Source organism: Typopeltis vanoorti, chromosome 4, assembly GCF_054136105.1.
Source record: "Typopeltis vanoorti isolate ZY-2024b chromosome 4, IOZ_Tvanoo_1.0, whole genome shotgun sequence".
NCBI lineage: Eukaryota > Metazoa > Arthropoda > Arachnida > Uropygi > Thelyphonidae > Typopeltis > Typopeltis vanoorti.
In genome coordinates, this window is record NC_143552.1 from 165,414,886 (window position 1) to 165,441,367 (window position 26,482).

The window sequence follows — 26,482 nt, forward strand, 5'->3', positions numbered from 1 at the left end:
AGATAGAGGTGTGAGTAAGGCCACAAAACTTAGAATTGTCAAAGCAGTGGTATTTCCAGTAGTGATGTATGGATGTGAAAGCTGGATTATTAAGAAGAAAGATAGGAAGCAAACTGATTCTTTTGAATTATGGGTGTGGAGGAGACTATTAAGAATCTCATGGACTGCTAGAATGACCAATAAGGTTTTAGAGAATATAAAGATAGAATGCTCCTTGGAAGCAATGATTGCTAAACAGAAGTTGATGTACGAGGGTGGTCTGAAAAGTTCTCAGCCTAACAATGAAAAAACGAATTTATAAATTTAAAATTATTTTTATTTTTCAACATAATCTCCCTTAAGACTAATACATTTATTCCAGCACCATTATCCTGTCCCTGTAGTGGTTCTCGGTAAGATCTGCAAAATACCCCTTTACAGCTGCAATCATCCCTTGATTTGAAGAAAAACCCTGACCAGCAAGGAAGAGTTTTAGTTTTGGGAAGATATAGAAGTCAGAGGGAGCCAAATCTGAGGAATAGGGTGGATGTTCCAACAATTCATATTGCAGATCCCTTAATTTTCCCATTGCCAAAACACCTTTGTGTGCAGATGCATTGTCTGATGAAAGATGATTTTTTCTTCTGCAAACTGGGTCTTTTCTCACAAATTTTTTTGTCTAGTCTGGTTAAAAGATCGGAATAATATTCCCTGGTTATTGTTTTGCCATTTTCCAAGATAATTAATAAACAAAATACCTTTCGCATCCCAAAACATCGATGCTGATGTCGGTGCCATCTGCTTTCCTGCTGATGGAATCAACTTTGTCTTCTTTGGTGCTGAATAACTGGCTTCTGTCCACTGTTTTGACTGCTGTTTGGATTCTGGTGTGTAATGGTGAATCCAAGTCTCATTGATAGTAATAAATGGGTGCATAAAATCAGTTTTATTCTTGTTAAAATGCTCCAAGCACTCTTCAGAGATTTTCATGCGAGTGTGTTTTTGATCTGCTGTGAGCAAGCGCGGCACCCATCTTGCACAAAGCTTTTTCATTTGCAATTCTTCATGCTCTTTTAAAATGCCTATAGTCCCAGCAATTTCACGCACTTTGACTTGCCGGTCATCCAATACCATATTGTGCACTTGATCAATGATTTGATCAAGTGCACAATATGGTATTGGATGACCTTGATCAACGTGAAGGATGTCCAAAAAGTTGTTGCACTTTTTGGACATCCTTCACGTGGATCATCTTCAAGGTTGGTACGGCCATGTCTGAACTTGGCAGCCCATTTCTTAATTGTTGAAAATGAAGGAGAAGAGTGCTCATAAACTTTTATTAACTTAGAATGAATTTCTTTTGCCGCAAAACCTTCTTTTACAAAGAATTTTATAATTGCACGATACTCAATTTTATCTATTTCATGGGATACAGACAGCTGTAAAAACAAACTACTTGAGAGAATGACTTGCAGTTTCACATAGATGCTTATGACAGATGTAAAAATTTAGAAAAAAAAAAAAATTGTGCCGATAGTGTTGCCATCTATGGTCGAGCCCAAGAGCTTTTCAGACCACCCTCGTACTTTGGACATATTATGCAAGCTGATGAATCATTGAAAAAGGCAGTTATGTTGGGGAAGATTGAGGGAATGAGGAAAAGAGGAAGACTGCAAAACAGTTGGATGGACAACATAAAAGAACTTATCAACTTGAACTTGTAATAACTGAAAGAAAGGACAAGAGGCCGAGTGGGATGGAGAACCTTTGTTCATAAGATCACCAGGAGTCGAAAACTACTGAATGGTGCATAACACTGCCTTATTAAGATTAAAGTTTCCTCGTTCTCTCCTCCACCATATTCTGTACACACAGGGGTCTCATAACGTTGCATTCATGAGCATGAAATACCACAATAAACTGCTCATTGAATACTTCAACTATATTCTCTACATCAGTTACCAGTCTACTATTATTATCCACTATCATTTTCCCATAGTCATTTTTACTTCTATTTGTCACATATCAAAAGCACTCGCTATGATTTTTCTCAGCTTGATTGTCTAATTTCTGCTCATTCTGTACTTTTGCTGTCTCAACCAATTGTCCTTTCATGTGAGGCACTTTTTTGCAGTGAAAAGGATCTTCCAGTGATGGTACTGGAAGACCCCCTTTTTTTTTTTTTTTTTTTTTTTTACTATCCTATTTTTTAGACCACCATGACTGGGATCTAATGCCTCATCACTGTATTTACTATGTGGTGCGACACATGGACATTCAGAAAGGGGGGGGGGGGTCTGGTAATCATACTACTTTGCCTCTGCTTCAGCAAAATGGCTGGCTTTGGATTAGTTTGCCTGCAAGGGTTATTGATGCTGCAGTAAGTCTCTTTCTGCATGGTCCAAGAAGACAAGACCCAAGGTTTGCTGGTGTGGTGTCCAGGGTAGCCCTCGCATTCCACTCCTGAGAATAGTCATTGCTAGCTGGAGATTGGACATCCATGTGTGGCTCAAGTGGGTGGGAGTACTGGCACTGAACCAACATTTTCCTTAGAACGAATGAATTTTTCATTCTCTTGTTTATCAGTGACTGTCAACAAGCCCCAACCAAGTGTAGAAACCTTTAGAACATCAACAGAAAGCCAAAACAGAAAACATCTGACAGCAACAAATACACTACCTTTCTTGATGTTGCATTCAACAAGGGAATACCACTGCCACATATCAAAAGCACTCACTATGATTTTTCTTGGTTTGATTGTTTAATTTCTGCTCATTCTGCACTTTTTCTATCATAACCAACTGCCCTTCCATATGAGGCAACTGGTTGTGCCTCACATGGAAGCACAGCTCTTCCAAAAATGCAAAAATGATCAACATCTTCCAATCGTTCTTCATCCAGAAGGGTTTGGAAGGGCTGGATGGATCCCCAAAATCATTTAAGATAGTATGTTAAGGGGACATTCTTATTGAAACAACAATGGCTGCATATAATAAATTTAGTTTAATCCTTTATCCAAGTGTGTGCAAACAAAGTTTATGCCTGAAAGTATCTTCAGGACTGGGGTAAAGTGGTACAACACCGGGCAACTCCTTGCATAGGAGGAGATGACCTTGCTAATGCTTCTGCCTTGGTATCTCCACTTGGGCCTGGCTCCCACTGAAGAGACCTCAAAGGTCGAAACTAGTCTGGGTAGTGGCCCTTCCCTTAATGCATAACATTATACATATCCGCAAGGAGATGTGTTTTGCATTATGGGAGATACTAAGATAGGAGTGTTGGTAGCTTGCTCTACCTTTGCAAGGAGTGCCCTGGTGTTGTACCACTTTACCCCAGTTCTGAAGATACTTTCAGGCACAAACTTTGTTTGCACACACTTGGATAAAGGATTAAACTAAATTTATTATAGTCTGACCAAGTGAAAAATAAACTTTCAATGGCTACATAATCTGGAAAAAAAACTATTTCATGCAACATCCATTGAGGGTAATCACTGTCATTCCCACATAAGCACAATTTTAAATGAAAAACCAAGGAATGATAGCCATGAACAGTGTACTCATACATAGGGTTAGTCACCTAGTACCTATCCTTCCTTTCAACACACCTAAACCACCATCATCTGTGGTGATGATTTAGGTGCATTGAAAACTGTTCTAAACTTTCCAGTTAAGTGTTACATTCCAAACCCACTGCTTTAAATGTCAGAAGTATAGCCATTTTCATACTGCCTGCCATGGTTCTGCCATCTGTGCCTGATGTTGGCAGTAAAGATCATAAGAACAAAGATTGTAAGCACAAAATACCTAAACAGAACAGAGCATTCCTTATCAAGAGGTTAAGAAGCAGAATACCATTAAAGTTGCAATATCCAATGATAAACCTTCTTATGCTGAAAAGGCAGCTGTAAAGAAAGTGTTAGTACAGATATTGACACATATTTCAGTCCTGCCTTCTCATAACTAGAACTCATAAAAATTTATATGGACTCACTCCATAGGACAAAAATGGTCCTGCTACATCAGAATTCACTAATTAAAAAAAAATCATGGAACCTGCATCATAGAGGATCAAAGACATGCCTCTACATTCATTAACATATGTCATGGATACTTCTGTTCCCCCACAAGAAGATAATACATTTAATATACTTAGTGCCCTAGAGGGAGTCCAGTTTCATGACATCTTGGATATTTTTCCTGATAAAGAAGAAATGGACACTGGTCATCCACTATTCTCTAAAAATAAAAAATCCAAGGCCAATGAAGACAATACCTCACCTCATTGGAAGCCAGATGATACCACCAAAAACAAATTATTATTATTATTATTAAATAATGAAAACATTTCTACAATGGAATTTTCGTGAATTCCGTCAAAACATTGATGACATCAAGGCTATTTTGCAGAAGTATATACCAGTCTGCTTTTGCCTACAGGTAACATACTTGAAGTCTGGCAATGATTAGGCATTACAAAATATAGCCATCATTTGTAAGGATAGGGGATGGACCTGCCCATGAAGGAGTTGCCATACTTGTGGGCAATCATATGCCTTTCTAGCAAGTCCCACATAATACAAACATGGGGGCAGTTGCTATTTGACTCTCAGTCAAAACCCTTATAACTGTATACTGCATCTTCTTACCTCCTGCTGCAGATATCTCTTAGGATGACTTGATGATATTATAATGTAGTTACCATCCCCTTTACTGGGGATTTAAATGGACACAACACTGGGGTAGTGCCCAAACTAATATCACAGGAAGAGTTGTCAAGCATGCTCAACAATTTTTCCCTCGTGAATACAGGAAACAATACCTTCTTTCATATGCCTACCTGAACATTCATTGCCATTGATTTAACAGTTTGCTCACCCTCTGTCCTCCCACTGTTTAAGTGAGAGGACAGAGGGTGAGCATGATATTCACCTTTTTGTATGGGCAACCATGTACTACCTCACAGACATCATGATGGAAAATGATACCAGCTCACCTTCTCTTCCCTAGCGAATTTGATTCTGTGAGGGTCAAGCTCGCTTCCTATCAGCAATCTCATATCAGAGTATATTACACAAGTTGCCAGAACAGCATCCTAAAACATATAGTCAGTTACCACATTTTCCTAAACTGTGGTGGAATGCTGATTATACAGCATCCAAGGAAGCAAAAAAAGAAAGCTTGGAGTATCTTCCACCAGTACTCCTGAGCAAGACACATCCATCATCAAAGACAAAAGGAATTTTGAATCCAATACACATCTTCCATAACTAAAGCAACCAACATTAAAGCAGTCTTGGACAACATCTGGAAAATCACAGGCTGATATACCATCCATTATTCTCCATCCTTGAACATATGGGTGTGCAGTCGCCAGCCCGTCAGCAATTGCCAACGCTCAGGGAGATTTTTCTGTGGCTTCATTCCACAAGATAAATCAACCAGAGCATACATGCAATTGACAGACATAGCAGACTACATAGATAGATAGGATTTGCTGCCCTATTATAATGCTAATTAGGTTTCTACAAAGTCTGGTTATTTGGCTGTGACAAGCCTTGCAGATATGTCTAATGTTATGTATTAAGGGACCTCAATAAAGGTCTAAACTAGTCTGGGTTGTGGCCCTTCCCTTAATGCATAACATTAGACATATCCGCAAGGAGATGTGTTTTGCATTATGGGAAATACTGAGAGAGGAGTGTTGGTAGCTTGCTCCACCTTTGCAAGGAGTGCCCTGGTGTTGTACCACTTTACCCTAGTCCTGAAGATACTTTCAGGTGCAAACTTTGTTTGCTCACACTTGGATAAAGGATTAAACTAAATTTATTATACTCTAACCAAGTGAAAATAAACTTTCAACATCTTTCTCTAAATCCAGAGTAATTTATTAAAAAAGGGTGGCACACCATTTGGCAACTCCTATAGATAGAGATGATCTGCTAATGCTTCTGCCTGGTATCTCCACTTGGGCCTGGCTCCCACTGAAGAGACCTCAATAAAGGTCAAAACTAGTCTGGGTTGTGGCCCTTCCCTTAATGCATAACATTAGACATATCTGCAAGGAGATGCTGAGAGAGGAGTGTTGGTAGCTTGCTCCACCTTTGCAAGGAGTGCCCTGGTGTTGTACCACTTTACCCTAGTCCTGAAGATACTTTCAGGCGCAAACTTTGTTTGCTCACACTTGGATAAAGGATTAAACTAAATTTATTATACTCTAACCAAGTGAAAAATAAACTTTCAAGATCTAACATGCCATTTGTATATCATTTACCCTAAGGTACATGGATGGAAGGAAGGGGGGGAAGTGAACCGATATCATACATCATTCTGGTGGATGAAACAAAGTAACTTTCTGTGTAAACATATTTACACAGTGCTGCTGTTGCAAATAATAGAAATGTTCGATAAATATATTGTGAAATGAAAAGTGTTCAGGGATTTAAAAAAGTTTGGGAAATGCTGCTCTAAGCTCTGGTTCATGTTTTCAAGTTATTAATTTTTCCACAGTAATATTTATGTACTGTATATCAGTCTACAATTGGTCCGCTCGGTTAGCCTAGTGGTTTTGCGCTTCGCAACCATATGATTGGGGAAGGAGTGTCCCAGGTTCGATTCCCGTCGAAGACGTGAGGAATTTGAGGATCTTCCTCAGCCATAGCCAAGTTAGCCGGTCTTGGGTGCAGGCAGTAGGGTTTTACCTGCCAGTTTATCTGGCGTTTTTCATCCTGCTAGCAGGCAAACCGGCCCTGTGAACATACGCTACTACAGCCAAAATATATCCCCCCCCCCCAGCGGCAGGCTAGGTGACAGGTTGGTTGGGAGCGGTACTAACAAGAAGTCGCATCTAAGTAACATGCGGACCCTGCATAGGAAGCGGGAATAATGCTTAGTGAAAGAAGATATCAGTCTACAATTGACCTCTGAAAATTGCTCAACTCTGATTCTTTTCGAACTTCAGTATGCATCTTTCTGTTTGAAATCTTTTGCATGCTCTTATTTTCTGAGTATTACTCAACAAGTTCAACAAATGAACATGTGTAACTTTGACATTTGTCTCATTATTGATACTTGTCTCATTCCATTCAGTGATACTTGTATTTAACCTACTCTATACTGGGCACTGTAACTTTCTGTTTGCAATCTTTCACGCACCCTTATGTTCTGGGTGTCAATCAACAAGTTCAACAATTGAACATATGTAGCTTCAAAATTTGTCTCATTACATTGAATAATCTTTGAAGATGAGATACTTAATCTGTCTAGGAATCTTGGTAAGTAATGGGAACTTTTCATGGTATCTGCATAAGTGCTAACCATTTAAAAACTGAAAGCTGGAAGGTTCTATTAATAAATTTGTAAATTACTCATATTTTTAAACATTGCCAGTATAAACTGAATTTGATTATAGATTTTAGTTTGCTTATATGTGTATATACAGAACTCCTAAATTTACTGAATGCATTTTAGATATGTATATTGTATTCTTTCAGAATCTTCTCTTATATTTTTTTAAAATTTTACATGTAAGTTAGCTTTTTTACATTTTGTCTGTATTCTCTAAGATCATTCTTACTTGTCACTAGGAATTTTCCATGTGATGTGGTCTTTTCCAGGACTGCCTCCTTAACTTCTTATTTCCAACATAAAGTTCTGATTGTTCTATCCTTGGAGAAAACTTCTTCACATGCTTTCTTTTCTGAATCAGTATTTTTCATATTGTACTAATGGATCTCTAAGATGTTTTTCTTATTAAAATCTTTTGCTTTTTTTTTCCAATAATATTTGTATATTTGAGTCTACACTTCACTTCTGAATGCGATTGAAATTTGTTTCTTTTTAAAACTTTCATACATATTTTTCTCTTTGTTACAGTACTTATTTTTATGTGCTTTTCAAGACTAAATGGTGATCACTTCCTATTTTAGATCTCCTGTGTGCACTTGTATTTTTTATTTTATTATTTTTTTACATAATCCCCTTCTCACACATACACACAAATGCTGTTCTACAAAATAGAGGTAGCTGAAATGAGAAAGAGAAGCAGATTCAGTCTGTTTGAAGTTGGACTGTAAAAGAATGTTGTGCTGATGCTCATGCTAAAGATGAATTGATATCTTTTTTGCTTGAAAAATGACTGGACTGCTATGTTTTGGTAGTACTGAAGGTAAGATTATCCTCACTGCATCAGAGAATAGCAGGAACATCTGTGTTTAAGATGCTACTTGTAGATGTTCTTGAAGCTTGTGATATTTGGACTCTGTAATACTTGTCAAATGAGTAAGAGGAATGCATACTATCATTGGTAGAGCTATGATAAAGTTATTGGTAAGTAGAAGAATGTCATTTATGTATAGAATAAATAATGGGGAAGTCTAAAAAAGAGGAAGCCATTCAATGTAATGCATAATAGGGGAGTGAGAGGCAGGTTTTTTTCATGCAGAGTTGTGAATGATTGGAATTCCTTGCCTGAGAATGTGGTGTCTGCAAAGAGTTTGAATGTGTTTAAAACATGGTATGATGAGCTGTGGGTGTGATAAAAGGACCTCCCAGATGAGTCTTTGACTCCATGAGGTCTTGGGGTGGTAATAGTAATAATAATAATAATAATTGACCAGAGAGAGAGAGAGAGAAAACTGGCTATCCACAAAGAATAAAAGATATATCCAAGGATGACAATTAGCTTAGTGTTGATGCCAGATCTTATCAAATTCCTTGGAAATGTCAAGAGCAACAACCATACAGGTTTCTCCAAACCCATGTTGCCAGAGGCGGGTGATGGATCTCTGCCATGGATCTTGAGCAGGGCTTGAAAACTGCACTTGTCTACTCATCTATGGTGAGTGAGAATTTTTAGCTGATGAGTAATAAAAAGCAGAAGAGGAATTTCAGTTTAATCATCAATTTTATTTATGTAATGCCAATTCTGTTTTATGTCATAAATAGTGTTTTGTATGTTTATCTTACTTACTGCACCTGTTGAGGAATGTTTGGAATTATAAATGTCTGTTTTATCAATTATCACTGATTTTGTTGTAATGGAATATGACAACCATTATGAGGAGGATATGATATGTATGCATCATTTTATCTTTAGAAAGTACTCAGTCATACCTCAAGATAACAAGTTAATCTGATATGGCGATGTAAAATAAATATGCAGCAGCAGACAATAGCAATTAGCTTATTTCCTTTCCAATGATGGAAGATGCGAAATTTGACTGTTAATAGTGGATATTAGAACTTGAAAAGCTGGGAAAGAAGCATTTATTCATTCAAAATATTTCTTTTTGTTGATTCTAACCTAAACTTTTTTTAGATTGTTTTCAGATTTGGCATCATTTCATATCATAACATCACTGGCCATGTCCATCCTACAATGTTTCATTGCCAGTCAGAATTCAGAAATGCATTAATATATGTATGTGTGTAGATCTAAGAGTTTTATTTTATTGAATTTTTATGATACGGCATGTTTTCAACATTTGTTTCTAATAGTAGAGAAGAAATTGTTTTTCCATAAAAGTGATTCTAAACATAAGTATTAAAAATGAAACCATAAGTGAAAAATAATATCATCAGTTAAAAAAAAAAAAATCTTGTATTACTTATAAAATACAGGATTCTTTTTTCACAGTGTGAAAAAAGTGTTTTTATATTTTTCATAGTATTTTTAACACTAATATATAAGTAGTTAATATATTTGCTTCAACACTGCTGTTTACAGGATAAAAATTAGCCACAGCATTAACAACAGCTTATACATTGGCTAGATGTGAGACTAAACATGTGACTATGATATATTAGGTGACCCTAGTAGAGTACACCTAGACTAATATCTGAACTAGTGAGATATTTGCCTGACTGGTGAGTCAGCACAACATTTTTCAAGCCCTGATTTAAAATGAAAAATCCATATGGTACTCATTGAGTTGTGAACTGTTTTTGGTAATCCCATATCTAGCAAGTAAGCAATCACATATCCAGCCTATTCCAAAAAAGAGAGATAGATGTCTATTATCAAACCACTGAACAATTGCCATCACTTCAGTTCTCTCCAAAATAATGAAGTCATCAATAGCCAACCTCTCTACTATGTAGTGGCCCCAACAGTTAATCAGTGACCACTGTTATTATTATTATTATTATTATTACGGGCAACTCCAGGGAGTCATTAGACTCATCGAGGGAGGCCCCAAATCATTTTCATCACAACTATTCGACATTCATACAGTATCTATCATACCTCGCCTTAAACTCATTCACTGTCACAGCATCCACCACAGACTCAGGGAGCGCATTCCACTCATTCACTACTCTAAAAGTAAAGAACCCAGCTCTAACACCTTTACTAACCACACTTTTGCCCAGTTTCCATGGATGTCCCCTAGTCCTCCCACAACCAGCCCTGTTCTCAAAAATATCTTCTGAATTAATTTTATAGAAACCCTTCAGTAATTTGAATGTCTCAATCATATCTCCCCTCCTCCACCTATCAACCAATTTTTGCAACCCACAAATCCTCAACCTGTTCTCATACGGTTCATTCCACAGACCTGCTATCATCTTGGTCACTCGCCTCTGGATCCTCTCCACCTCCTCCTCCCCATCAAGAAGAAACCTAGGTGACCAAATCTGAGCACAGTAGTCGAGATGAGGTCTTATCAAGGCTCGATACAGAGGAACAATAACCTGCTTGTCTCTGCTTGTCAACGTATTCTTCAGCAACCAAGTGATTTGATGAGCTGATTTGGCCACTTTTGCAATGTGTCCCCTAAATTTCAATTCCTTATCCACCAACACTCCTAAATCTCGTGCCTCATCAATTTCCTGGAGCACGGTTCCACCAATGCAGTAAACTGCCTCCCATCTTTTCACCCCAAAATGCATAACCTTACATTTTGCCACATTAAATTGACATCCATTCTCCCTAGCCCAGACCTCCAATCTATCCAAATCATCCTGCAAAATTTTGACGTCATCTGCATTCACTATTGCCCTACCCAACTTCGCATCATCCGCAAACAAATGAACTGTTCCTCTCAGATCCTTTCCTATATCATTTATGAACAAATTAAACAGACAGATCCTTGTGGTACACCACTAGTCACAGGCTGTCTAGTGGACTCTACTCCTGAGTAAACCACTCTCTGATATCTCTCCGTCAACCACCCTCCTATCCATCTCACCAACCCTATGTCCATTCCCATATGCTGCAATTTACTGATTAGAATTCCATGTGGTATCCTGTCAAAGGCCTTAGCAAGGTCCAGCAGAATCACTGTAAACCCATTACCCTTAACCAGTTCAGCCGTCACTGTGTTATAATACGTGAGCAAGTTACTGAGGCATGACCTACCCTTCACAAAACCATGCTGTCCCCGATACAGTATCCCATTTTCTTCTATCCAATCTTGTATTTTCCTCTTGACTATTTTCTCTAAGACCTTGATAATGATTCCTGTTATGCTGATTGGCCGGTAATTTTCAACAGCAGCCTTGGAACCACCTTTGTGCAGTGGAACTATTTTCCCCTCTTTAATCTTTAATTTTTTTTTTTAAATTCCCCTCTTTAATTCCCCTTTTAATTCCTCTTTAATTCCCCTCTTTATGGATTTTATCATTCAAGATCATCCCTGGCATCAAGGCCTGCTAAATAAACTGCCATCCTTTGGTCTGCCTGCTACTCTCTGTAATTGGATTGCCAGTTTCCTCTCTGGTTGTTCACTGCATGTCATGGATGATGATTCCCTCTTTTTAAGCTTCACCACCAATGCAGGAATACCTCAGGGTTCTGTCCTATCACCTATCCCTCTTTCTTATTCACATAAATGATCTACTCTCACTCACCACTAATTGTCTGCAACTTTGCAGACAATAGTACTCTTCATTCATCCTACTCATTTGACAAACCATCCAGTGCACTGATATCCCAAGCATCAAGCCTTAAACATTGATCTGTGTACTAACCTTGAATGGGAAAAGGACAATCTCGTCGCGTTCAATGCTACAAAACACAGTAAAAGAAATATCAGCTCATGTTCCCTTATCCTCAGTAATATGCAAATTACCTGACAAGATCAGATCTCTCTCTGCTTATACTAACAGTCAGCTCCAGTCTCTCCTGTCAAAAACCCATCACATATCAATAGCTTCTACAACATCCAAAATCCTAGGCATTCTCTTTCATTCAAGATGCTATTTTACACCCTACCTATTGTTAACTATATACAAATTCCAAATCTGCCAATGCTTAGAATATTGCTTACATGTTGGGGGTGGAGCGCCTAAAACTTTTCTAAAAATATTATGCTGTCCAGAGGAGAGCAGTTTTGGCTCGGAGACAATCCCTGTCTTACAGATTCACAACCTCTATCTCACAGATGCTATGTTTCAGATGTGTGTTTATTCTAGTATCATACTCCAATGGTCATTACTCCACTGAACTGGCAACCATGATTTCTCCACTTTCTGTTGCACCTACTAATACAAGAGCCACAGCTGCCCAGCATCCCTTTACTGTGCAACTGCAAACACACCAAACTTTCTTTCTCCTTCCTCTTTTATTCCATTTATCTCTTTCCTTTGGAACAGCCTTCAAGCCCACTGCAAGAAGTACTTCAAAACAACTAAAACCTGAAATTATTAAAAAAAAAAAAAAAAAAAAAAAAAAAAAAACTTCTGAGTCCTCACCTACACAAACATGTTACTGATGTGCTTATAGGTCTTGTGACTTCTACATGGGTCTATACACACATGCACACACACACATAAAGGAGTATGCTGAACCATTGTGAATATATTACTATGAAAAAGAATGTACCTTTCTTTTAGTGTTGCACGGTGATCAGCATTAATTTTAGAAATTATGGACTTTACAACCGTGTTATAAATAACTCTTTTATTCTAGAAGAATTCTAAAAGAGTTATTTATAACACGGTTGTAAAGTCCATAATTTCTAAAATGAAAAAGAATGTACAGTAGTTCCCCTTTATCCACAGTTTCGCTTTCCACGGTTTCAGTTACCCATGGTCAACCTTGGTCGGAAAATATTAAATGGAAAATTCCAGAAAAAAACAATTTAAATTATGTGCAATTCTGAGTAGTGTGATTAAATCTTGCACTGTCCTACCTGGAACGTGAATCATCCCTTTGTCCAGCATGTCCATGCTGTACACACTACCTGTCTGGTAGTCACTTAGTAGCTATCTCGGTTATCTGATTGACTATTGCAGTTTCGCAGTGCTTGTGTTTGGGTAACCTTTATTTTACTTAATTGCGCTTTGGGCCATCACTACTGTGATGCTGGCAATTCAGATAAGCCAAAGAGAAGCCGTAAAGGTCTTCCTTTAAGTTCTCAACTTTATAAGGAAAGAAAAAAAGTCGTATGCTGAGGTTGCTAAGATTCCATTCACATAACTTTTATTACAGTATATTGTTATGATTGGTCTATTTTATTATTAGTTATTGTTCATCTCTTACTGTACTTAATTTATAAATTAAACTTTATCATAAGTATGTATGTTTAGGAAAAAACATGGTATATATAGGGTTCGGTACTATCCATGGTTTCAGGTATCCACTGAGGGTCTTGGAACATATCCCCCACAGATAAGAGGGAACCAGTGTAGTCGCTTAACAAGTGAACAATAATGCATAAGAAAACACACAATTTCTTATGTGTTTTCTCTGTGTAAATTTGTGCACATATTTATGTTGGAATAAATATGTTCGTAATTACTCGTCCGTGCCTTAAATAAAAATTCAGCACGCACATATCATTATTTTTTTTTTTTGCTCTCTTCTCCAAATACACTGCTTGAAAGAAGTCAGTGGACACCCCTATGGGCAAGGTGCATCATACCATTTAATGAATCAGTGATACATACTGAGATGGAAGCACAAGGAGTCAACTGCAAGTGTCTTAAATAAAACCCACAGTGGACAACCCACCACACTAAATGTGACTGTGGGGTGCTATGAAGGATAATATGTAAAAACCACCATTCTTTGGCTGACACATTAAATGTGGCATTCTGGGCATCGACTGGAACACAAATCTACACAAAAAGATTCAGAACCAAGTCACACAACAGGGCTGCAATATACAAGCTCCACATTACCCACACCAACATACAGAGTTGTCTTCAGTGGTGCAAAGAGTGTATGCAGTGGGACATGGAAGCTTGGAAAGCTGTATTATAGAATGACAAATCACACTATACCTTCTGTAGAGCAGATGGACAGATGTGGCAGATGTCCAGTGAATGTCTCTTACCAGAGTGCATAATCCAAAGTATGAAATTTGAAGGGGATGGTTGTGATGGTGTGTCCTATTTTTTCTGGTTTGTTATTATTATTCAATAATAATACCTGGAGGTGTTATTATTATTATTCAATAATAATAACACCTCCAGGGAGTCCAAGACTCATTGAGGGAGTGCACCTACTCTCCATCACTCAACCTCATCCACCTGTCATCCACCAACTGCATCATTTACGCCAACGCCATCTACTGTCCACCGCCACCAGTAGTATTTTCACAGACAATCGGGATTCGAACCCACAGCCTTTTGGCTGGAGAGCAGATATGCTAACTACTCGCTGCTTGTGGTACCACGAACATTGAACTCCGAGAATTATCTGAACATTCTTGACAATGCAATGCTTCGTGCTTTGTGGTGTTTCTATGGAACTGACCATTATTTCTTTTAGCAAGACAATGTACCTTTGTCATAAGGCTGTAACTGCATGGTTTGTGGATACGAACATCACCACACTTGACTGGCCTCCACCGAGCCCCTGATCTCAATCCTATTGAACATCTGTGGGATGAACTGAAACATTGGGTGAGGTTAAGGGACGTCCATCCCACAACAGTCCAGGACTTCATTACATACCTACAGAAAGAATGAACCAAAGTTCCCATTGATAACTATCATATGCTCTATGATATCACTATGGTGTCTGTTTACCTCTTTCCAAGCAATGTATGTCTTGTATATTAATTTCCAAGTTCCAACAAGAACTTGTTTACCTGGTCATAGAATAGAATAAGACTAGGTAATTGTATGCCTCCAAATTAACTTTATAGTTATCTGGCCCAGAGAAGTGGCTTGTTAGGAAATAAATTAGTTTTGTTTCAGTTACATTTGAATTATTTCCAATGCTTTAGTTGAGTGCTGTACACTTGTCAGTTATTTGTGATCTGAAAATGCTGGTCGGAAAACCAGCGAAATATTAGTAAGTTTCAGTACAATTAAAAAATTTTTTTTCTGTTAGTGTTCTTAATATTGTGAAGCACTTCTTCAGTGTGTTTGCTCACTTCACTCAGAATCACATAATTGCTTTCACCAACTAGTGTCAAGTATGACATCTCATACTTGTCACTCTCTCTTTGCATTCCTGGCCTATAGCATCATCCCATTAGGTTATCTTATTCTGTCCACCATGTGCTATTTACTTTTTGCCATTTCTCTCCATCCTGATTGCACATAACTAGTTTGTTATTATCAATAAATACCTCATTCCCATCTTCTGTTCTATCAAGATGTATGTAAAACAGAAGGGTAAAGTATGTTTACCCTTCTGTTGGTGAAAACATTATTTTCTATCAGCCACATTTCACTAATAACAGTAATTTCAGGCAGAGTCCCAAACAGATTTCCAATATGGCAAGTATTCCTAACTAGCTTTATACATACTCAATGCTGTGCCATGCAGTCTTCTGCCATCCAAGTTATAGGCCTCACATGTGTCTCTGCTGTTTTATATTTTTATTTATGTGACTCTAAGTAAGGTTGTAAATCTGTAATATATTTGTACTATGAATGGCCTAGGATTTTGTTTTCTGCTCTTATTAATATTTTATATATTTTTTGTATTTTTTATTTGAGTTTTTTCATAATCTTTAACCTTGCTGTAGAGATCAAGCATGGAATTTTAAAAGCCATTTCAGCAAGCTTTCTTTCAAGCTTCAGACCTCGAGTGCCTGAAGTTTGAAAGAAATGCCCACAGCAGGATTCTAACCTGCAACTTGTTGGTTGGAAAGTGGATATGCTAACCGCTAAGGCAACACTCTGCTTTCTATCTTGGCAACTTTGGATTCCTGACTCATCACATTCCCAGCTGACACAAACTTTCCAGGCATGTTCAAACTTGCCTATATTCATACCTATTCAGGTGCAACCTCTCTATTAAATACAACTCTTCTATCATCAAACATATCTCATACATCCACACACATTTCAAACTGCTTGGCTTATACATTCTTACTAGTTTATCATTCATTATCACTACTCCCTTCCTTAATTGTTTGCTATTGTAGTAAGGCAACACATTTTTGTTGCATACACTCTTTTTATAGGTCTTGGTACCTGATTCACACTTCTCGGTTCATTCATGCCAACCACCATTGTCATCTCATTCATGGTGTGACTTCTCTTCACCACATTTCCACTTTGATATTTTCTATCTCCATACATTATATCCCTAAACTGGAATGGAATGCTTATTTAAGTAAATTAATTTACTTAAATAAGAATTTTCATTTGACACTTCATGAGCATCTTTGTTAAAAAAAATAATATCTTAAAAGATGAAATAGTAGTACAGTAAATGACAGAAAGATAATTGTTAGATGCAGCATCACAGGTTCCATTAGGTAACATAATCTTAACTCAACTCTCATAAGGGAACAAGTGCAGTTCCATCAAATTTATTCAAACTCAAATGGTGAAGTAATGTTTTGTAACTTTCTGGATTGTTCATTTCAAGATACTTAATGTATTTCATGATGAAAAATAACTGCAGATTTTTGTGATATACTGAATATTGGAATGTAGTGGAGTTTAATACTGAAATACTGTGTGATGGTTAAGGGTTCAAACTTTATTTAGAGATTTGTTGACATATTGGATGGTCACACAGTTAACTCCTTCAGCAGTACGAGATTGAGTTGCTCTGTATTTATTTATGGCATTGCTAATGAAATATCACTGACACCATTCAAACAAAGTATTTTTGTGTGCTCTTTCTGGCTGTAAATGGAAGTCTGTGGAGCAAAAAGACAAGTCCAAATTAAATATTGCTAAATTCCTGAAATGGATGATGAGAAAGAGGGGATATGTATATATACATAATGTCTCAACTTCCACTGGTGATCCCTTTTTCTCTCCCTTCCTGTCATGTACTGAAAAATGTCTGCAGTGTCAATCCTATAAAACCCTTTAATAACTTAAATGCTTCTGTTATGTCCCCTCTTTTTCATCTATCAACTAATTTTTGAAACTTACAGACCATCAATCTGTTCTCATAGAAACGTTTCACAGACCTGCCACAATCTTTGTCACTTGCCTCTGGATCCTCTCTACAATTTCATCACCATGGGATCCAGGAACCGGATCTGTCCACAGTAGTCCAGCTGTGACTGTAGAGGTCTATTAAATATAGTACCTCTTAATGATTTGGTCTGGAAAGTCTGCAGCAGTTTACTATGAAGAACATGAAAAAATACACATATCATGAGTTAGAATGTTCTGGATTTGCACAGTCTAATATAATAAAAATTTTTCTACCTCCATATGAGACAAGCTAATTCACCTTCAATTGAAGAGTCTGTGAAGATTCTTCTCATCCTAAAGGAGATATACATTCAGGTCTTTCCAATCAGAGGGTATTGTTGATACTGAATGAGAGCTACAGAAGCTTGTGTGTTTTGTAATGTAATTTATTACGTAGCCTGGGCTAGGACTTCAGTTATAGTTAGGAGCATGTTTCTCTACTAAAACTTGTCATACTTAACATCCTTAATCTTTTTGCCATTTGCTCTTGTGCGATTATTCCTTGGCTAATTATGTACTGGTGATGCTCATGAAATATTAAAAAAAAAGCATGTATTAAATGGATTTCTTTATGTAAGTAATTTTCCAATTTATTTCTGTGTCTTTGGTTTATACTCCTACAAAAACAACAAATTACATTCCTTACAGCCTCACTTGTTTCTCATACCTGCATCCAGTATTCCTTCCTCTTGTAATCTTTCATTCTCCTGTCACTTCCAGTCTTCTTGTTCTCACATCAGCTCACTCACACCTCTTCTGATTGTTCCATTCACTTTCCTTGTTATTCATGCCTCTTACTTCTTTTCTTCACCTCTTAGTCCCTCCATAGCACAGTCACGAGAGGGCATGACATTGCCCTTCAAATAGAAATGCCAGGGTTAAAATCCTCTATAAGACAGAATAGAATCCAGGATGATAACTGAAAGGTGAGGTATTCATGTGTACAAATGTAGAAAGGTTTTTCTACCAAGAACTAGCTGTTCATCCCACTAATAAGTAAACTGACTGTATGTGATATGATATGCAGTTAAGGCATAACACATTGACCTCATAGTCTTAATTGCTTGAGTAACTACAGCTAAATCAACCTCCTTCTTGTATTTCTCTCTTGAAGCATCCACTTCTCACCTAGTATTCACTCGCATTGGTAAAGCCATCCATTGTTACACCATTCATCATCAAGTAATCTGCATTCTTTTAACCTTTTATCATTCTACTTGTTTGTTTACTGGAGTCCTATTTGCATTCAAACTCTGAATAAAATCATATTCCAACATACTTTTTCCACTCACTAAAACCAAAAATATTAATGCTCATGTCTCCCAGTGTTCTCCATTTTTTTAAATTACACATAATTGTTCTGTATGTGCCACTGAAATCAGTTTTTATGGTGCCTATGGTTGTATTTGGATATTTCTTCATGAAAACTGTGCAAGGATGACAAGCAAAATCGTGAAGCGTTCCACATTTTTGCTGGCCTGGTTGGCCGAGTGGTTAGCGTATCTGCTCTCCAGCCAAAAGGCCATGGATTCGAATCCTGCCATGGGAATGGATGTTTGTGATTGTCTGTGAAAATACTAGTGATGGTGGTCTGGGATAGATGGCATTGGTGTAGATGATGAAGGTAGTTGCGGTTGGTGGAGACAGAAACTCGTAGATGCCCTCCCTTGGTGAGTCTTTGGACTCCCTGGAGGTGTTACATAATAATAATAATAAACCATAAGTTTCATGGTTTCTTCATGAATTGTGAAAATGTTAATATATAATAATTATTTAAATAAGTTAATAATATATGTAAGTATAATTATATATATATTTATTAAGAAAAAACTTAAACATAATAATCAACTATTTAAATTAACATTTTAGCCAGAAGTGATTGTTCATATTGAAAAATTTATGTAGATAAAAACACGCGTGTTGGAGTAATTACTTTACTTATAATTACGAAAATAACACTCAATGTTTCGACCTCTATATCCTACATTGTCATCAGGAAAACATATGTATGCACTAAATACATATGCATAAATCTAAATGCTTTGTTATAACAAAGCATTTAGATTTATCTTTTGTGTAGCATCATGTAGCTTGTGTCCTGTGCATATGTATGTTTTCCTGATGAGGACTTCGATACAAAGATCTAAACATTGAGTGTTGTTTTCTTAATTATAAGTGAAGTAATTATTCCAACACGTGTGTTTTTGTCTCCAATAAATTCTTCACTATGCATGCTGGTGATCATGTAACCTTAAAAGACAGAAGTGATTCTATTAAAGACTTTCTGTTTAAAAAAAAAAAAGTGTAACTGGACATTCCCTCTAGCTCAAACCAAGAATATAATCAATAAATACTTAATGCAGGCTTAGGGTGGACTAAAATACCATGTTATATCATGCATGTAAAATTTTAATTTCTTTTTCAAAAATATTCCAGACAGTAAGCATCATGTAAAACTGTGCCTGTTGTTCCAAGTTTCAGCATTCAGATTATTTTTTAATGACTTTCTCGCAACGAAAGATTATAATTCCATATCTTATTAGTATCATGGGTAAGCTAGATAATTTGGATAATTATTATAAGTTACCCATGCATGTTATCTAGTTTAAATTATTTGGCAATCTTGCTTTAATCAGGCCTCCAGTAAATAAAATAGTGGTATCACACCACGTAATGATTTTTTTCCCCTCCCATCTATCATCTAAAGACATTTACAGTGGGATTCATAACCATGGCCTGTAGATTGAAGATGCTGTCAACTTGCTGTTGAATTTATTCAGTATGGAAGTCCATACATAGTCATTATTTGGTTAGCTTTACTATATCTGTCATTGTTATCATCATGTTTTGATTATTTCCTTTTTTTTTTTTTAATGTAACTCCTACCCACAAAGGATTTACATACCCTTGGGTGGGCAGAGGTTTTTTCTTCTCTTTTATTTATTTTTATATTTATTTGTTAAAATTTACTTAATTTAATACATTAATTTATTAATATTCATTTTGTATTTACTTGTACATATTTTAATGTTTGAGCACTTCTGCCATTAGTTAATTTTTTTCTGTTTCTTCTTTTATGCATTCTGTACCAATGTAATAGTAACAAAAGTGTTATGGATGCTTTGCATGTCAGTTGTATACAATAAAAGAATTATGGATTTCCTCTTTTAAGCTGCTTGGATTTCATTGAAATTTTGCCAAGTTCAGTTGGAATTTTCATTTCTTATTTTATAGAGGCTAAGTTTATATGTAGTGGATATATATAAGAAGCAGTTGTCAATTGTTAATATTATTTGAACAAATAAACCATATGTTAAGTAGTATGTTTTGTTGGTTTAGATTCTGTTAAAATATATATGACTGTATTATGTTTGTGAATTGCATACCTTCTGAGGCTGTTTTCTAGTTTCTGTATGGGATAATTCATCATTTTCCAGGAAGAAAAGCTCACCTTCACATGATTCTAGCATATTATTATTATTATTCAGGCCTCCATGGAGTCAAAAGACTCATCGTGGGAGGTCCTTTCTAAGAAACACAAGTCTATCAAGACTCATCGAGGGAGGTCCCTCCTAGGAAACACAAAGTCTATTATACCACTCCTTAAACGCATTGACCGTTCTCACCACTCTATCAGGCAATGCATTCCATGGTTCAACAACCCTCCGTGCAAAGAAACCACTCCTCACCCTCTTTTTCACAGTTTCCTTTCGTAACTTCCAGGGATGGCCCCTTGTCATCACTCCTTCCTGCTGTTCAACCAAGTGAAAGAACTCCCCAGTGTCAACCCTGTAATCACCATTGTACAGTCCTGACACCATCTTTGTTATCTGCCTTTGTACCCTTTCCACAGTTAATTTATCCCCTTCAAATCCTGGGGACCAAATCTGAGAACAATAGTCTAAGTGTGGTCTGATCAGAGTCTTATAAGCGGAATGATCTCTTTTATCTCTGCAAGGCTCTTATAACAATTCCTTGTATCCTAAATAAAATCCAAACCCAGGATCTTCTCATCTGAAGGGACATGTCTCTTTAGATGAGAGGAATGGTTATAATGCAAGTTTGTGTTATCTATTGGCTCTGGAAATCTATAGCAATTGTTTATGTAGGAGAAAATCACTTTTTTCCCTTTTTTTTTTTTTTTTTTACTAATTATTCTGGGTAAATAGCAGGTTAATTAATTTGCAGACTGTTCTATTAGCAGCTATGAGTTTTTATTAACATAACTTCTGGCTGTGTTAATTTTGAAATATCCCTGGTTTACTATTTAATATTGCTAAAATATCATGATGAGAATATCCAGCAAAGGTTGTCGCTAAGACAAAGATCACTATATTGAAATTTATTGCTGATCGACATAGTGAATATGAATGTCATCCATTTACATTGGATGGCATTAATCTCGTGTGCAACATAGATTATCTTGCAGGTATTTTGACCATGAGATATGTTAATAAAATCCTAAAGCTAAATAGAAATATGTGGCAGAGAATACCTTTGAAAATCCCATTTGGTCATTTTGTTCCTTAGATGACATGATAATAAATGGAATAGGAAAAATTTATTTTACCTCTTCTCAGAATATGATGTGTGCATAGATTTTCTTGTTTTCAAATGTAATAGCCAAGATAGTTATTGTGCTAAATATGATCACAAATTATTTATTAATCATATTTCCTTTTTATTTGTCAGACTTTCAAGGTAGTTATGAGGAACTGAGTTCAAGCAGCTCTCATTCAGGTTCAGTGAGTCATACATTTGACACCCGCAGTTCACCACCTCATACAATGGAACAAGTTCTTGTTTTTCCTAGTTGTGGAGGATCTCCTGATTCCTCCTAGTTTGCAGTTTTATGGTAAGAAACAATAGCTTTTTTTAAATTATTTGAAATTTTTGGTTTAGGTAAGAAATGTTTTAGGAATTAGAGATGTTAAATAATTGGTATTAAATTAAAAAAAAAAAAAAATCAAAAATGTTTATATAAATCAAGTGGATGTTAAATCCAGCATCATTTCAAAGCCGAATGTAGAAACTATGAAAGTTTCCTAAAACAAAAAAAAAAAAGTTGACCAGAGAGCTTACGGGAATACACTCGTCCACACACAAGTTACCCTAGCGTTGACCACTTAGAGGACATGAGTGCTTGCCCAAGCATTTATATATTCACCTTCTATTGGTCCATTTTGATAAGGTTTCACTGGCCTGACAGCTGTTTCGAACTAGTGGCAATGAAAATTTATATAAATCAAGTGGATATTAAATCTAGCATTATTTCAAAGCTGAATGTAGAAACTAAAAAACTTTTAAAAAAGTTGACCAGAGAGTTTATGGGAATACACTCACTGGCATTCATGAGTTGCTGTAGCGTGGACCACTATAAAACATGAGTGCTTGCCCAAGTGTCCAACTACATTCAGCTTTGAAATAATTCAAAATCCTAGGTAATTGGAATAGAGCTCTCATCATAGTACCCACATGTAGAAGGGAAATAACGATCAGTGAAAATTGCAGAGGAATTTCATTACTGAGCATTCCAGATGAAATTTATATAAGTATACTTGATAAGAAGTTTTTTTTTTAAAAAAAATGTGTAAAAGAAACTTGGATAAAGAAACTGTTTGAGCTGATTACAAGTAGTCAGGTCTATATTATTTTTACTTTAAGGTAATTCAGAACTCATGAAGTATAACATGGATCAGCTGTATTTAAGTTTCATAGATCTGGAATAGGCATAAAATAAGGTGCCAAGATGAGCTGTTTAAAGCTTTGTTCTTCTTGGTGTAAATGGTTAGTTTTACAGAGCAAGCCTATACTCAAGTTGTAAATCAGCAGTTACGAGGGTGGTCTGAAAAGTTCTCGACCTCGGCCATAGATGGCAACACTATCAGCAAGATTTTTTTTTCTAAGTTGGTACATCTGTCATAAGCATCCATGTGAAATTGCAAGTCATTCTATCAAGTAGTTTGTTTTATACAACTGTCTGAAGCAAAAGTATTGTCTGTGTATCCCTTGAAATGGATAAAATTGAGAATCGTACATTTATAAAATTCTTTGTAAAAGAAGGTTTAACACCAAAAGAAATTCATTCGAAGTTCATAAAAGTTTATAGGCACTCTTCTCCTTCTTTTTGACAATTAAGAAATGGGCTGCCGAGTTTAAACGTGGCTGTACCAGCCTTGAAGATGATCCATGTGAAGGACATCCAAAAAGTGTAACAACACCAGAAATCATTGATCAAGTGCACAATATGGTATTGGATGACCGGCGAGTCAAAGTGCATGAAATTGCTGAGACTATAGGCATTTCAAAAGAACATGTGGGATATATTTTGCATGAAGAATTGCAAATGAAAAAGTTTTGCAAAAGATGGGTGACATGCTTGCTCACAGCAGATCAAAAATGCACTCGCATAAAAATCTCTGAACAGTGCTTGGAGCATTTTAACAAGAATAAAACTGATTTTGTGTGTCAATTTATTATTATGGATGAAACTTGGATTCACCATTACACACCAGAATCCAAATAGTAGTCAAAACAGTGGACAGAAGCCAGTTGTTCAGCACCACCAAAGAAGACAAAGCCAGTTCCATCAGCAGGAAATTCATGGCATTGGTGTTTTGGGATGCTAAAAGTATTTTGTTTATTAATTATTCTTGAAAAGGGCAAAATAATAACCTGGGAATATTATTCCAATCTTTTAATCAGACTAGACGAAAAACTTTGCGAGAAAAGACCCGATTTGCAGAAGAAAAAATCATCTTTCATCAGGTCAATTCACCTGCCCACAAAGGTGTTTTGGCAATGGGAAAATAAAGGGATCTGCACTATGAATTGTTGGAACATCCACCGTATTCCCCAGATTTGGCTCACTCTGACTTCTATCTCTTTCCAAAACTAAAACTCTTCCTTGCTGGTCAGCATTTTCTTCGAATCTAGAGGTGATTACAGCTGTAGAGGGGTATTTTGCAGATCTTACCGAGAACCACTGCAGGGACAGGATAATGGTACTGGAGCATTGCTAGAATAAATGTATTAGTCTTAAGGGAGATTATGTTGAAAAATAAAAATAATTTTGAAATTATAAATTCGTTTTTTCATTGTTAGGCCAAGAACTTTTCAGACCACCCTCGTATAATTGAAGGATGTATAGAAAGATGTTTTGGTGTAAAATCAGGCTTATAACAATGGTGGACATTACCGCTTCTGTTATTCATCTATGTGTATCACATTATGAAGCAGAGTTAAAGTTAATGTCGAAATGAGAGAGATTAAACTTGTTATTTTATACAGATGGAATACTTCTAAATAAATCCAGTAAAAGTCTTTGAATAGTTCAGTCTCCTGTGATATATGGTCATCTGCAAAAAAAAGATAAGTTTTGATATTAATTGGTAATGATATATTATAATTTAGCATAATTTTAGTCTTGTTTTGTTGCGATTGAGTGCAGTGTATTTGCATAATGAAGTTAATCAGTTTGAAGCACTTTTTCAGAATAACAGTTAACAATGTCAGTAAGAACAGGGACATCCAGATGCATGGCATGAAGGTCAATTGTCTTGAGTGGTGTGGATTTTTCCAAGATGGTTCGTTGCCAAGAATGTAATATGTATGCGTGTGATGAATGTGGCAGATGTGTTTCTTGATATATTAAACAAGAGCGGTGAGAGTGAGGGTCTGTAGAGAGTGTGATATGTCAAAATGGATTGCATTGATCTGAATGAAAGTCAGGAACTGGAAGTGAAGAAAACCAGATGAAAGGCAAAGGATGAGCATGAGAATATGAGTGTGGGGAATGTATTTGTGAATATGGAAATAATTAAACAAGGAAAACTGGGCATAATTATGAAAGTAGGTGTACCAGGCTGACATTTGTGGATGGTCACTACCCAGACTGGTTTCGACTTTTATTGAGGTCGAAATCAACCTTATTGAAATCAACTTTATTGAAGTCAAAATTTCGACCACGATAAAGGTCGAAACCAGTCTGGGTAGTGACCTTCCACCATAATGTATGACATCCAACATATCCTAGGAGATGTGTTTTACATTATGGATAATACTAAGAATAGTGATCAGAACTTTACCCACCTTTGCAACGAGTTGCCCTAGTGTTGAACTATGTGCTTTAGCTTATGCTACAGCCTGCCGAAACTTTTATAGTTTGCTATATTTGGCATGAAACTCTTTGATTCCTATATTTGAGCTTCTTATTCGGCTTTGAAATAATGTGGGATTTAATATCCCCTTAATTTAAATAATGTTACACTGCCGAAGTGAAGCCTATTGGCACTTTATTTAAGTAATTTATGGGTGCACCTTTTTGACAATTCATATAGCAAAGTATAAAGTTCTCTTCGCTATAACCTCAGTATTACATGGTATACCTACTCACTGATGAGACCTCAATAAAGGTCGAAACTGGTCTGGGTAGTGACCTTCCACCATAATGTATAACATCAAATATCTCCTAGGAGATGTGTTTTACATTATGGGTAATACTAAGAATAGTGATCAGAACTTTACCCACCTTTGCAACAAGTTGCCCTATTGTTGAACGATGTGCTTTAGCTTATGCTATAGTCCGCCGAAACTTTTATAGTTTGCTATATTCGGCATGAAACTATTTGATTCCTATCTTTGAGTTTCTTATTCGGCTTTGAAATAATGTGGGATTTAATATCCCTTTAATTTAAATAATAGTTTCTCAAATCTTAGGAAGTTTGACACAAGCATATTCATTAAGATTAGGTTAGTTTAACAAATCTGTTGATTCTAAGAAACTTTCTTATTTTCTTCTTTCTATATTCCTTCTGAGGAAACAGCAGTTTTGCCCCATTTGATTCTGTGCAAAGGTATCCTACCAATCTAATATTTGGATAGATTGGTAGGAATGGATAAACCTGACTAAGCATAGTTATGGCAGCAGATGTATTTCTTTTGTTTTTTTAGGCAGATATTAGCAGGTCTTCCAATTTGACCATAAGATAATTTGCAAGAACAAGAACCTTGTAAACACCTGGAAGAGACAGGGGAAGGAGCAGCTGGTAGTTTGGGACCTAGCTGACCAAATTTTGTTCAGTATTGGCTTAAATCAGAAAAAACAGACATGATGGTATCAATTGTGCACGTGCACACACACACAGTGAAATGAAAAGAAA

General features: G+C 36.4%; 1 protein-coding gene across 1 annotated transcript in view; it reads left to right on the forward strand.

The window, feature by feature from the left end:
• The window catches only part of rudhira (breast carcinoma-amplified sequence 3 protein rudhira), a 532,797-nt gene that overhangs the window by 472,964 nt on the left and 33,351 nt on the right, over positions 1 to 26,482 (forward strand). Inside the window, exon 22 of the mRNA XM_090391579.1 lies at positions 22,014 to 22,176. Coding sequence (XP_090247705.1) covers positions 22,014 to 22,162 — 149 coding nt within the window. The 3' untranslated portion in view covers positions 22,163 to 22,176. The remainder of the gene's footprint in view (positions 1 to 22,013; positions 22,177 to 26,482) is intronic.